This window comes from Panthera leo, chromosome C1, assembly GCF_018350215.1.
Source record: "Panthera leo isolate Ple1 chromosome C1, P.leo_Ple1_pat1.1, whole genome shotgun sequence".
Taxonomy (NCBI): Eukaryota; Metazoa; Chordata; class Mammalia; order Carnivora; family Felidae; genus Panthera; species Panthera leo.
Window position 1 is genome coordinate 28,981,806 of NC_056686.1, and position 13,073 is coordinate 28,994,878.

The window sequence follows — 13,073 nt, forward strand, 5'->3', positions numbered from 1 at the left end:
CTACTATGAATTCTCTCAAACTCGCTTTCCTGGGCTCCAGACCTACCCACATTCCCCAACTTTTCTCCTCCTCTTCCTGGGTTTCCTACAATTTTTTTTTTTTTTTTTTTTTTTTTACTTAAATAAGAATCAGGTGCCTGCTATTATGCCAAACCTTATTTCAGACACAGCAGCTAGAGCAAGGTTGCTGTCATCATGGACCAGTGAAGGAGGCAGACAATAAACAAAACTATTTTCTGAATAAGTAAACTCATGAATAATGCAGAGTAAGAACTCAGTGTTGAGTGAGGAAGGTGTCATTGCCTATAGAATATCACACCAGAGACTGGTTGGTATTCACTCAGCAAACAGCCCTGGGAACTGAGTGTCAGACCCTGTTCTTGCAGCCCCCCTTTGGAGTCTAGAAGGGTATTAAGACCCAGGGTCTGCCCTCTGGCGCCCAGAGTCCGGAAAGAATGGCCAACATGTACCGAGTGCTAATTTTGCCAGGCCCTGTTTAAAGTGCCTTTCGGTAACTATCTCATTTAGTTCTCACCGATCCTAGGAGTTTGTCCAAAGACAAACAGCCCTGTACAACAGGCCTGGCACCAGCAGTCTGGCCAGTGACAAGAGCCACTTGGGTTTAGGCCCGGTCCGTGTGACTTTGTGCAAGTCACGGTCTCCCTTGTCCTCCCACGCTCTAGCCAGTGCCTGTAGCATCTGACTCCTGGGGTTTTCCCTCCCCAAGTTTCGGAGGCTCCCCGGGGTGCGAAAGGGGGTCTGAGTGCAAAGAAGGGAGGTCACTGAGAACAGCAGGAAGAGGGTCGGTGAAGTCAGTAAAGAGGGACCAGTAGGGAAGGAGATCCACGGCAAGAGGGTCAGACTCCGACATTCGCATTCCTCCCTACCCTGCCCTCTGTTCCCACGCCCTCGGGCGCCGCCGCCCGGACCTTCTCCTGGGCTCCGGAAGGAGGGCATTCCCTTTCCTCCGCCAGGTGCCTCTACGCTGCTGGCCCGGGCCGAAGGGAGACGAGTGCTTCGTGAGCCACGCCACCCGATTAGGCCCCTGCTCCTTTGGCCCAGGGCACTCGCAGTTCTGCCACTCTTCGCGTCCAGTTCCCCCTCGACTCCTGACCACTTGGTCTGCGCCGCCTGCATTCTCAGTGTGCCGGGCCCGCCCGCACTGCGGGGGAGAGGCCGGGAGCCGCCCACGCCGCGCTCGGTGCTCGGCGTCGCCGTCTCCCTGGGACGCGCGCGGGCTGCACGACGCGCGGGAGCCGGGCGGGCAGCCATGGCGCGGCGCGCGGGGAGGTAGCCGGGCGGGCCACGGGGAGCGCAGGGGCCGCCATGGCCCGGCGGCGGCGCCGCGCCTGCATCGCGCTGTTCCTGGTGCTGCTTTTCGCCTTCGGCACGCTCATGGGTCTGCGCACGCTCAAGGCTCCGGACGGACTGCCGGCGCTGGGCCCGGGCCTGGAGCTGGCGCCCTTTGAGCGACGCCCGGAGGGAGTCCCCGCGCCCGCCGCTCGGGCCCCGGCCGCCCCCGCCGCGCCGCCGCCTCCTCCTCCACCGCCCCGCACTGCCGGCCCGGGCAGCCCCCCGGGCCCGGCCCCCGCGGAGGCCGAGCCCGCCCCCGGGCAGAGTCTGCGCGTCTACTCGGACCTGCACGCCTTCTACTACTCCTGGTACGGGAGTCCGCGGCGCGAAGGCCACTACATTCACTGGGACCACGTCATGGTGCCGCACTGGGACCCCAAGATCTCGGCCAGCTACCCCCGCGGCCGCCATAGTCCTCCCGACGACTTGGGCTCCAGTTTCTACCCGGAGCTGGGGCCCTACAGTTCTCGGGACCCCGACGTGCTGCGGGAGCACATGACCCAGCTTAAGGAAGCCGCTATCGGTGAGTTCCCCCCACCCCCGGGCGGCCCTGTCCCCCAGCCTCGCCCTTCCTCGTTTCCACGCCACAACTCCCACTGGTCCTGTCACCGAGCCTCTGGTCCCACTCACCCTTCTGTCTGGCTTCTTACTCCCTCCCTTCTACTTTCATTCAGCGCTTACCACGCGGCGCCGCCCCCACCTTCTAGTATTAGGTCTCCCCCTACTCTGCCTTCTGACCCCTTACAACAGGGCCCTTTCGTAGGGCAGAGATGCTGGGAGGGCCAGTGGAAGAAGGCATTTGCTCCGAGCTGTCCCAAGAAGGGACAGCAAAGAGAGGGAGCAAGAGTCTTCCTGTCTCTTGGGCTTCTAGTCTTGGGTAAGTGAGGCCTGGGTATCCTGGCCCTGCAGGAGTGAGGTTCAGCGGAGTCACGCCTGGGATGGCCTCAGCTTTCACACAAGATACAGGGGTAGGGCAGCAGCCCTTCCTGTTTTTGCTGGCTGCAGAAAGTTTGCCCATGTTGTATGATGGACCCTGCTCTGTTTGCAGTGGGGGGGGGGGGGGGGGTCGGGCAGGCAGCAGCTTTTCATCAAGTACTCTGCTTGAAAAGAGGTTCCTGGGAGCCTCTTTTGTAGGCAGGTTCTAGTGGGGAGGCTCATTTCTTTCAGATTTTGTCACTGAATTCTGCTGGATTTTACAACACATTTCAATTTATCTAGAGATGGCTAATGAATGGGGAGAAATTGAATGCCAGAGACAATGATGGGAGGCATTCACAGATAAATAACACAGAGGCCATCCCTCAGGATCTTACAGTCTAGAGAGGCCGATGGTCGAGACAAACGTTATTTCCTGTGGGAAGGATAAGATGACCTCGGCTTGGGACTCTTCTCCCCGCGGGACCTTAGATGTGCCCCTTTCCTCCAGAGACAGGACTGTGGCTTCCAGATGGGTGTGGTGTTATGCACCCATTTCCCTTTGTTCTACTCCTTGGGAATGCAAGGGAAAGCCGAGTCCTACTCAGGCTTTTGTCAGGCTCCTTCTCGGCCTGGTGCGCAAAGGTTCCCGCTGCCGCCTCGATTCAGCACCGCGGGCGTGGACAGCTCCAGGACGCTAGGCTCTGGGATCTGATCTGCAGGAAGTAAACCTGGCCTGCCAGAGCCCCGCTCAAGGTTTCAGGCAGAAACCATTTTGCAGTTGGAGATGGCTTGTGAGGAAACACATCTGCGTCGCATGGGTACTCTGTGTCTCTGAAGTAGCTTCTGTGTTGTGTCTCAGGCGTCCTGGTCCTGTCCTGGTACCCACCTGGCATGGCTGATGATAACGGGGAACCCTCAGATGACCTGGTGCCCGCCATTCTCGACACCGCCCATCAGCACAACATCCAGGTGAGTCTCCAAGAAGAGGTCAGGTGCTCTTTGGCCCATTCAGATTTCCCCCTCTCTGCCCGCAGGGTTAGTTCTTGGCATTAGCCTAAGTATGGCAAATACACAGCAAGTGTGGTGTTGGGGGTGGGGCTCTACGAAATAGCCCGTGTCACTCTTATTTTCTTGAATTATGGGGAAAAATGGGGAAAACTAAATATAGGAGAAATGGGGGACTCAATAAATATCAGATAGAAGTTAGGTTGGAGAGCCTGACTCTGGATAGAGGGCAGGCAAGGACCCAAATGCGCCCAGAAACTCAACTCCAGCCTCAGACCCCTAGTGGGAGGCAATGCTGGGCCTCAAGGCGTAGAGTACAACCCATGTTCTTGGCAGGCAGGCACGCTTTCAAGAGGAATGAATGAGCTGAGTGAAGCATGTCCAGTTAATTTCTCCAAATGAACCAAATAAGTCATTCCCCTCTTCGGTGGCGAAGGAAGATAAACGGCAGAGAGGAGCCCCACTCCTGAGCCCATCACTGACATGTTTAACAGATCATAGCATCTCTGTCCATCAATGCAGCTTCATTCAGCATCCTTCTTCCCAGGGTTTCAAGCAGCTAATGCCAATCACGTGGAACTGGCATGTGAGCTTTAAACCTATTAGCCATTCAGTCACAGCCCATCCAAATGGTTCCCAGATGTCCTGCTGTGGGAGGTGGGCAAGCTTCTTGCCCATTTTCTTGGCCCTGAGGGCAGTGGCTGCTTTTATCTCTATTATGCCTACAGTTGTTGGGCCCTCTCCTCCAAGCCTTAGGGGAGCATGAGCCTTATAGATTATGGCCCCTGGGCAGATACTCACCTGACCGGTATCTCCTGTCTGTGGCAGGTGGCCTTCCACATCCAACCCTATAAGGGCCGGGATGACGTCACTCTGCATGACAACATCAAGTACATCATTGACACGTAAGGCTGCTATGGGGCCTGGATTCTGGTGGGGATCAAAACGGGGGTGGGACTGAAGGTTTAGAAAGGTAGGTCAAGGCACACAAGGGCAGAATGCTTGTGTCCTCAGCAGCTACTTCACAGTAGACAGTACCGGGCCTTGGAGTCAGCAACTTGGGTTTGAGTTTTGATGCAGCAGCCTCTAATCTGTGATCTGATGCAAGCCTCTGAACCTTTGAGTCTTGTGAGAGTTATGTGAGTTAATATATGTGAAAGTAGCTTGTACAGCGTTTGCATGTATCATCCCCTTATTCAGAAAACAGTTGAGTGCCTTCAGGTGTCCAGGCACTGTCCTAAGCCCTGGTTGTATGGTAATGGGCAGGACTAGCAAAATTTACATTCCAGTGTGTTGAGGCAGTGAAGCGCACAGCGGTTACACATGAAAGATCAAATTGTGACCCATACTCTGAAAAAGCAATTAAGAAAGAATAAAGCAGCATATTGTGTTAGAGAGCATGCCTGAGGATGGGTGCTATACTTTAGAAAGAGTGGTCAAGGGAACCTCTCTGAGGAAATGACATGTGAGCTAACTAACACCTGAAGGAAGAGTCAGCTCTTCAGAGATCTGGAGCAGGCAGAAGATTCCAGGCAGAGGGCTCTCAGATCCAAAGGCCCATGATGGGACAAGCCTGATGGCAGAATAAAAGGCCAGTGTAGCTGGTGTGTAGAGATGGGGTTACAGCAGGGATGGAGGTGGGCAGGGCCAGATCAAGTAGGAGGGGGCCTTGCAGGTCTCAGTACTAAGAGCAATCAAATGTGATTAAAGAGAGTGGATTGTAGGGAGCCAGCAGTGGGAGCCTGGAGACCGGTTAGGGGGCTGTTGCTGCAGTATAGATGAAAGACGGGGGGTGGCATGGTGGAGGGCAAGGCAGTGAGGCCTGAATACAGGATCTCTGAGGCTGGGGACGGGTGTGGGGTGGAAGACTGGGTTCTTGCTTAGAGGCATGATGACGCCAACTGTGGGGCCTGGCTGGATCCAAAATTGCACTTGGGCATCAGGAAAGATCTAACCCATGGCTTGTCCTACAACTGTACTAGCTGCCCCTCTTAGGCGGCCAAGTCAAGTTCTTCTCCCTCTTGCTCCTCAGGTATGGCTCCCATGGTGCATTTTACCGCTATAAGAACAGCATGGGCAAGAGCCTCCCACTCTTTTATATCTACGACTCATACCTGACGTCCCCTGAGGCCTGGGCTCACCTCCTGACACCCAATGGGCCCCACTCCATCCGCAACACCCCCTATGATGGGGTCTTCATAGCCCTGCTGGTGGAGGAGGGCCACACCCACGACATCCTGGCTGCCGGATTTGATGGCATGTATACCTACTTTGCCTCCAATGGTTTCTCCTTCGGCTCCTCCCATCAGAACTGGAAAGCTGTGAAGAACTTTTGTGATGCCAACAACCTCATGTTCATCCCCAGCGTGGGGCCTGGCTACATTGACACCAGCATCCGGCCCTGGAATAACCACAATACTCGGAACAGGGTCAATGGCAAGTACTATGAGACAGCCCTGCAGGCAGCCCTGACGGTGAGGCCCGAGATTGTCTCCATCACCTCCTTCAATGAGTGGCATGAGGGCACCCAGATCGAGAAGGCCATTCCCAAGAAGACGCCAACACGTCTGTATTTGGACTACCTGCCTCACCAGCCCAACCTGTACCTGGAGCTGACTCGCCGCTGGGCAGAGCACTTCATCAAAGAGAAGGAGCAGTGGCTGATGTGAGGAGCCTGCCGACGGCCACGAGGTGCCAACGTCCTGGCCTCACCAGAAGGTGTCCCTGCGTGGGGCTCAGCTGAGGTCATGGGCACTCGCCGGTCTCCAAGTCAATGGCGGGCCGCCTCTGGGTGGGCCGTCAAGCCTGGCCCCACGTGGAACAGAGCTTGTTCCTTGGGCAGGTGGTGCCGGGGTGCTCTGCGGTGACAGGAAACAAGGCAGGGTTCCAGAGGGAACCACAGAGGCTGGCGGGTGACTGGATTTAGCCCAGGGCAGCTCCATATCCTGTCCCGACACTTTAAAATAGTCCCTCCTCGCTTGGAACTCAGCAGGTTGGTGTGCAGCGGAGCCACCAGGTGACTGCTCTTCGGAGGGACCAGGGCTCGGGGCTAGCACATGCCCTGCTTCCTCTTCAGCCTTCCTCCCACAGCACCTGTCTTCTCTAAGTTAGGGAACCGGATTTGAAGCTTCCCAAAAGGGAAATTCTAGATTGACGCCCTTCCCGGTAGACTCCTGAACCCAATGATCAGGAAATACCCCTGAGCACTCATTCATTCATTCAACACACACTACTTGAGCACCTTACTATGTGCTAGGCGCTAGGGAGGAACTTGACCTGGAAAGGTCCTTTTTCTTCCAGAAGCTTACAGGATCCAGCTTTCCTTCTTTGGTGTGGCCTTGTAGCTAGTGCCTGAGCACAGTTTCTTTCTGCAGTTTTACCCAGCGCTGGGAGTTGTTCTTTTTCCTCTAAGAAAATACCTCTGTGCTCCAGAGCCTCCATTTCCCCAGATGACCATTTAGCTCCAGGGAGAGGACTAGGACCCCCCACCCCCCGCCTCCCTTTAGCTGCCTAAACTGAATGAGGCCCACTCAGCCGAGCCATTTTCAGTGCTACTGTGATTTGTATCAATTAAATACGACGTGGTATTCTCAAGTAAGCATTCTTTTTGCTCTCTTCAAGACTTCCTGAATTCTGAGCCCGCCCTCAAATTCCGTGACAACCTGACATGTGGGGATCGGCTGGCCAGCATTGGCACAACGAAGAGTGAGTTTGCTTAAGAAATGAGAAGTTCAAACACGATTTTTAGAGGGGATATGTAACAAACTAGTGCTTATTTACAAATAAACTAATGTGCTATAATTGTAGGGGCCCTCAAAGTAGACCCCGGGACACCTCCTTGGCAAGACTTAGGAGCTACTTGGAAATATGTGCGTTACTTTATGGGCTCAAGACTGAATCCCAGTACTGGGAATGGGGTGCAAGGTGCAGGAGGGGAAGAAGCAGGCCTATGGATTACCACAGGACCCCCGGCTCCAGATAGGTCATGGATACTGAATGGCACCGATGGATGGAGCAGATCAGGACAGGTGAAAAGGGTTGGATGGTGACCTGTAGTAAGTTACAGAAGGGAGAAACTAGGAGGCTTCATTCCCACATACACGATTTGGAAAATTCTAAAAGTACAGCCAGGCCAGGGGCCTGAAGCAGCAAGTCTCATTCGTTGCTGATGGCAAGGCAGCTTGATCAGTTCTTTTGAAGGTGAATCTGTATCAAGAACCAGAATAATGTTCGTACGCTCTGACCCAGTAATCCTCCCCTATGGAAATAATTCAAAAGAAGAAAAATAAACTATTTACAAAACATTTTCTATTAATGAAAAACAAGGTTCAAATACCCAAGAATAACTGTTTAACACTTGGTATTCATATGAATAAAGATGCAGGCTGCTGAGTAGACACTGGATTCAAATAAAAGTGTTATAGGTATAATTCGTTATAATTTATTTTATGAATAAATAAGAAAAAAGACACTGGCTGACAGAAATAGTAGAGATTTGCTTTCTAGTATTCTCTAATTTGGACCTCCCCGCCCCCACCCCTTGCCAACTGAGCTCACTTCCCACAACTTGCCCAAAATGATGACTCTTCCTGGCATCACAGCACACCATACACCGGCCTCACTGGTTCAGAGGAAACAGTGTGTGGCCCGTGGCTCAACAACCTTTATCCTAATCTGGTTCCAGCTTCAGGTGCAGAAACACATGCCTTTGGTCACTTGAGACGTTCCAACAGCACCAGCTGGTGCACTGGCTGATCTGGACCTTAAAAGCCACCACCCACCAGAGGGGAGGCTCTGACTAGATTCCAAGTCTGTTCTTTCAATGTTTCAAACTTATCTTTTAAGAAGAAACTTATTGGGACAAGGCCATCCTAGGAATGTGCTCAAATAAAGTGTCTAGTCAGCTTTTGGCTGATATGAAAGTACAGTTCATAAATATGACCTCCCCCACCAGTGTGAGACAAAATCAGCAGCTTCTGGGGCCTGGTCTACAGGGTTCAGAGGGACACACTGCCTGAAAGCGTCAGACTAGTGATGCTGTGGCCCCCGTGGCCTCTGTGAATGAGGCCTTGCTAGTCACCAGCGAACAGACACACAGTGTCCAGCACGAGTCCTCGGGCCCTCCCTCTTCCCGAGATTCACGAGCAGGATCCGTGTGAGGGGAGCAGCCCGTACTTCTGCTGGAGGATGGCTGTAGTTCTCTCCAGGGCACTGAGGAGGAAATGGAGGGCAGTTAAAGTCTGACTCCTCAAAACCCTGAGCCCACCAGAGCATGGTGATCAGCTCTTCAATAGATCATTGATGAATCCTTTGAAATCTGAAAAAGCCAGCAAACACTGGCAAACTTAGTCTCCACCTCCATCCGCCAGTTCTTCAAACCTGCTCATTCCCCTCGGGACAAGATAGGAGTGACAACCTTTATTCTGCTGAGGACTTTTTTTTTTTTTTTTGCACCTTCCAACCCCCCTCCAATTCTATCCCCATGCCACAGCAAAGACTCACCAGCCTGGGCGGATGATGCCAAACTTTCCAGGTACAGATAAGTCAACCACAGTTGAGCCCAGGCGATACTCAGAGCTCTGGCCATCCCCAATTGGTCCCCCATCAATGATCAGAGACAGCTGAGGCCAGAGGTCCTGGAACTCCTGAGAAGAAGGAGAGGAAGACCACGGACGCTACCTCTGGCATCTGCCATGACGTCACACTGCACCCAGCGTTCATAAGAAAGCAAAGACCGCACACTACTAAAACAGGAGGCATCCTCCTCTAAGCAGGGAAAGGAACCTCACGCAGTGAAGGTCACCTGTGCCAAGGACACTGCCTTAGCGCCTGGGATACGGCATCCTGTGAGGTGTGAAGCCCTCCTAGGTCGGTGCCTCAAGTAACACCTAAAACTCAGAGAAACTCTTTCTGTGCCAAGAGGAGATGCCACACAGAGCTTCTGTTGGGGATGTATAAATACAATGACTGGAGTCCTACCTAGGTGGGTGTCCAAAGACGTGGGGGTCTACCCTGAGCTTCCGCCCAAATTTCTATGTCACCACATTCAAGTGACTTTATCCAGGACACTCTGATTCTGGATCTCAGGATCAGCAGGGTAAGGGTACGGAGAGGAAGACAGGTGGATTCTCATGTGCATGCCACCAGCACTCAATCCTTAAGGGGCCACGGGAAGGATGCCCCTCCAAAATCTGTGGATTGAACTGTTAACTGGGTTAGAGCATCACCCATTCTCCCCAGCACTACCACTCACGAAAATGCTGCAGTGGTGGCTAGGCCTGGGCATTTGGGACGGAGGGTCTTAACTACCAGCTACTGTGTTGGTTGGGTCAAATGTTTGCGGACAAGCCAAGAATACCCCCACCCCCACTGCCTCGGGCACAGCCACGGGGACCAGGTAAAGCCTGCAGTCCCAGAATAAGAAAGGATGCTGACCTCTCACCCTCACTCTCTAAGGCCCCTGACCGCACTCTCTTTAGGTCTGGGCTTGGGAAACCCCAGTACTTTGCTATGTTTTATATTTAAGTTCTGTAGGAAAAAAAACGTGTGGTGGCATTTCTGTGTGTTCTCATTTGTTCTAAAGCCATGCAGTCAAGGCAGGATTAGGATAATCCTTTCTTTGACATGGCTATCGGCCCAGGTAAAAGAACAGGGTCAGGAGTCCCCGGGACAAGTGACACAACCTTTCAGAGCCTTAACTTTCTTTACAGCACTAATGTAAAGGCTTATTGCCTAACGACATTTTCAAACTGCTACCATCAAAAAAATGGGGGAGAAAAAAAAAATCACACTTACCGTAATATTTCTGATTACTAAAAACACAATAGGAAGAAAAGAGCAATTCTCCCCCTCACCTCTCAGACTTTTTAATGAAACCTTTTCAAGATCCTTTAATTTGATCCCCTCACCCCCACCCCACCCCTGCCAACCAGGCCGACTTCCCACCATTAGAACAAATGGGTGTCTCTTGCAGGTCATTCCAGTGAACCATCAACCCCACGGATTCAGAGGAATCTGTTTGGGCTGGTGATGTTTCTGCAGGGAGGACTGGGTAGCTCTTACCTCCACGTTCAGAGAACTGGCCTGGGAGCTGAGGTTGGCACTGGTGAGAGCAAGTGGACCCCCAAACACCTGAGCCAAATCCTGTATGAAGGCATGGTCAGGAATCCGGATGCCTACGAGCTATAAAGCAAGGGGAGAGGATCATCAAAAAGGGTGAGATGGGTGGGGAGTGGGTCTGGCCTGGATCCTAGTGAAAGCCAGATGGCAGGAGTCTGGGGACACAAGAAAAGCAAATCTGACTCACAGGAGTAAACGGGTTTAGATCCTTATTAAGCTCCTCAGAGCGTTCCAACACCAGGGTCACTGGTCCTGGTAATAAGTCTTTCAGGAGCCCCTCGGGTACTCTCACATGGCAATACCTGGAAAACAGAGGGGACACAGATCCATCCAAGAATGAAGGGTCGCTGCTGGTCCTATTCCAGACTATGGACAGATCTAGAAAAGGGGACTCTTGGGACTACGATGAGATCCGTCTGTATTCCCTCTTCACCTCCCTGAGAGTTTGAGACGCTGGGCTCCAGAGGAGCACTCCCGGTTTGGGGCCCACATGCCTCTGGTCTCTGAGGCTACAACAGCTGCACCGTTATCACGCTCCATGTTTCATTTTCTTCAAGGCATCCCCCGCCCCTACTAAATTAAGCTGTCGTGTTTGTTTCCTTTTTTTTTTTTTTTTTTTTTTTAAACCATGGGCGTCCCTCCCCTGCCCCCCCCCCCCGCCCCCCGCCATTATCACAAAAGCGCCAGGAGAATAAGGACCCTGACTGCCTCGTTCATCGCGGCGCCCCAGCATCTCGTTCAGACACTGGAAGACGTTAAGTGCTCGATACACATTTCCAGTTCCGGATTCCTGGGTGAGCCTGGACAAGCCCCTCCCGCTCTCTGCGCCTCAGTCTCCCAAGCCTGTCACCGGAAGCCCCTCCCGCGGTGCCGCCCTCAGCGGGGCCGGGTCGGGGCGGCCTCACCTGTAGACGTCGGCCACGCGGCCCAGGCAGACGGCCAGCGGCTTGGCCTCACTGCGGCCCTTGAGGCGATACACAGCTCCCAGTGCCGCCGAGCAGCTCGCCGAGCAGGCCAGGCCGTACAGCGTGTCGGTGGGGACGGCCACCACGGCGCCGGCGCGCAGCTCGGCCACGGCGGCCCGCAGCGCCTCGGTCCAGCCGGCGCGCTCCGGGCTTGCGGCCCGCACGGCCCCGCTCCCCGGGAGCCGCAACAGCCGGGCCCCCGGCGCCGCCGGAGCGGGGCTCGGTGGGCGCAGGAGGCGGCCCCTCCGGGCGGAGCCCCCCGGCCCCTCGCTCAACCCCACGCTGGCAGCCACCGCGGCCCTCAGCCCCCTGCACGGACGCGCCGGAGACATCCGCCCGGGCCCACTTCCGGGAGGAAGTGACGCGCCCAGTCAGCTTCCGGACGGGGAAGCTCGGCCCCACCTCCACGCCGGGCACCTTAAAGGGACCGCGACCCCCAGGAGGCTTGAAGGAGACCGGTGGGGACGGGGCGGGGCGCAGCCTTGCGGAGCCCTAGCGCAGCGCTGGGGAGGGGGGCGGCCGAAAGGGGGGCGGTGGTCGGGCCGCGCAGGCGGAGATGGAATGGGGCCCGGGCTCAGACTGGTCACGGGGGTGAGAGGGGGCCCGTCGGGGCGGGGGGAAGGGGCTCGGACCCCGCGCGAGCGCCGGCCCTGACCGTGTGTCTGTCGCTCTCTCCCGGGCAGGGAGGCTGCCGGCGTGGACCGTGGGAAGGCGGGGCTGGGGCTCGGCGGGAGGCCACCCCCGCAGCCGCCCCGGGATGAGCGCGCCCAGCAGCTGCTGGACGCGGTGGAGCAGCGGCAGCGGCAGCTCCTGGACACCATCGCCGCCTGCGAGGAGATGCTGCGGCAGCTGGGCCGCCGGCGCCCGGAGCCGGCTGGTGGCGGGGTCAGTGCCCACCCCGGGCTGGGCCTGGGAGGTGGGGACTGCCCCGTGGCTGGACTTGCTAAGCCCTAGCTTCCCCTGGAGGGTGGAAGAGTGTCCCCACCGCCTTACCCCCAGCCTCCTTTCATCTGGGCGAGAGGCTTTGAAAAAGTTAAGTGCTAGCCGAATGCCAAGTGGCCATATCCTTGCGGGGCCTAATCCAAGGCCTTTCCTCCCAGCCTCACTTTTCCTTTCTGTTCCAACCAGAACGTCTCAGCCAAAGCCGGAGCGCCTCCCCAGCCAGCTGTCTCCGCCCGAGGTGGCTTTCCAAAGGATGCTGGCGATGGAGCTGCGGAGCCCTGACCATCCCTGATGGGCGCCCTGACTTCTCTCCCTCCCGGGGCTGGTGGCTGGACTCTGAACAACCCCCTTCAATAAAGGGGCCAGTCTTCACCAGCAGTGGCTGGTACTTGGCTCTCGGCCTGGGGTGGCCGCTCTGCTAGCAGCTGGGTTTCACTCCCACTTCATCCTGGCTGAAGGCAGTGCTGAGCTTTGAAATGTAGCCAAGGAATACCCAGTCTGATGACCCGGATTTGGGCAGACCAGCAGTGCTCTCCAGAGTGGTCTGACCTGCTTTGGGGGATCCAGGTGGTGTTACATGTCCATTTCATGCTTTGGGGGCTCCTAGCCCCACCAAACACTTTTAGCAGAGCCTTGATTAAAAGGAAACCTGCAGACTCTCCTGGTGACCGACCTTTCCTTTCTGTCCCCTGAGACTCAGCTGGGGAGGGGGGAAGTGGTTGAAAATTGTCAACCATGGGTAATGTTGGGAAGAAAGGCCACAGATACTAC

The 13,073-nt window shown here is 55.3% G+C and overlaps 3 protein-coding genes across 6 annotated transcripts; 2 read left to right on the forward strand and 1 right to left on the reverse strand.

Annotated features, from left to right (window-relative positions):
• The first annotated feature begins 1,300 nt into the window (after positions 1–1,300).
• MANEAL (mannosidase endo-alpha like) lies at positions 1,301–7,572 on the forward strand. 3 transcript variants are annotated; one of them, XM_042954039.1, is made up of 5 exons: positions 1,301–1,876; positions 3,131–3,240; positions 4,105–4,181; positions 5,309–5,994; positions 6,898–7,572. In XM_042954039.1, the coding sequence occupies exons 1-4, from the start codon at positions 1,327–1,329 to the stop codon at positions 5,943–5,945; spliced, it is 1,374 nt and encodes a 457-aa protein (XP_042809973.1). In that variant the 5' UTR covers positions 1,301–1,326; the 3' UTR covers positions 5,946–5,994; positions 6,898–7,572. The 3 variants fall into 3 exon arrangements, with proteins under 3 accessions (XP_042809973.1, XP_042809972.1, XP_042809974.1); XM_042954038.1 differs by lacking the exon at positions 6,898–7,572 and having other exon boundaries at positions 5,309–6,870; XM_042954040.1 differs by lacking the exons at positions 1,301–1,876; positions 4,105–4,181; positions 6,898–7,572 and having other exon boundaries at positions 3,170–3,240; positions 5,309–6,870.
• YRDC (yrdC N6-threonylcarbamoyltransferase domain containing) lies at positions 7,565–11,692 on the reverse strand. The gene is made up of 5 exons (XM_042954041.1): positions 11,301–11,692; positions 10,583–10,697; positions 10,339–10,458; positions 8,779–8,921; positions 7,565–8,487 (listed from the first exon to the last, which is right to left on the reverse strand). Exons 1-5 carry the CDS (start codon positions 11,690–11,692, stop codon positions 8,415–8,417), a joined length of 843 nt encoding a protein of 280 aa, XP_042809975.1. The 3' UTR covers positions 7,565–8,414.
• Positions 11,693–11,699: 7 nt separating this feature from the next.
• On the forward strand, positions 11,700–12,963 carry CC1H1orf122 (chromosome C1 C1orf122 homolog). Of its 2 annotated transcripts, none has more exons than XM_042954043.1 (3): positions 11,700–11,818; positions 12,044–12,245; positions 12,489–12,963. In XM_042954043.1, the coding sequence occupies exons 2-3, from the start codon at positions 12,198–12,200 to the stop codon at positions 12,582–12,584; spliced, it is 144 nt and encodes a 47-aa protein (XP_042809977.1). In that variant the 5' UTR covers positions 11,700–11,818; positions 12,044–12,197; the 3' UTR covers positions 12,585–12,963. The 2 variants fall into 2 exon arrangements, with proteins under 2 accessions (XP_042809977.1, XP_042809976.1); XM_042954042.1 differs by lacking the exon at positions 11,700–11,818 and adding an exon at positions 11,830–11,951.
• The last annotated feature ends 110 nt before the right edge of the window (positions 12,964–13,073 follow it).

Excerpts from the sequence above, each read along its gene's own strand:
- YRDC (XM_042954041.1), bottom strand. The coding sequence starts at position 11,692 with ATGTCTCCGGCGCGTCCGTGCAGGGGGCTGAGGGCCGCGGTGGCTGCC. Across the intron at positions 8,922-10,338 it reads CCAGTTCTCTGAACGTGGAG|GAGTTCCAGGACCTCTGGCC; the intron begins GTAAGAGCTACC and ends CCTTCTTCTCAG. Across the intron at positions 8,488-8,778 it reads GGCATCATCCGCCCAGGCTG|TGCCCTGGAGAGAACTACAG; the intron begins GTGAGTCTTTGC and ends TTTCCTCCTCAG.
- MANEAL (XM_042954039.1), top strand. The coding sequence starts at position 1,327 with ATGGCCCGGCGGCGGCGCCGCGCCTGCATCGCGCTGTTCCTGGTGCTG. Across the intron at positions 3,241-4,104 it reads CCCATCAGCACAACATCCAG|GTGGCCTTCCACATCCAACC; the intron begins GTGAGTCTCCAA and ends TGTCTGTGGCAG. Across the intron at positions 4,182-5,308 it reads ATCAAGTACATCATTGACAC|GTATGGCTCCCATGGTGCAT; the intron begins GTAAGGCTGCTA and ends CTTGCTCCTCAG.
- CC1H1orf122 (XM_042954042.1), top strand. The coding sequence starts at position 11,917 with ATGGAATGGGGCCCGGGCTCAGACTGGTCACGGGG. Across the intron at positions 11,952-12,043 it reads GGCTCAGACTGGTCACGGGG|GGAGGCTGCCGGCGTGGACC; the intron begins GTGAGAGGGGGC and ends TCTCCCGGGCAG. Across the intron at positions 12,246-12,488 it reads CGGAGCCGGCTGGTGGCGGG|AACGTCTCAGCCAAAGCCGG; the intron begins GTCAGTGCCCAC and ends TGTTCCAACCAG.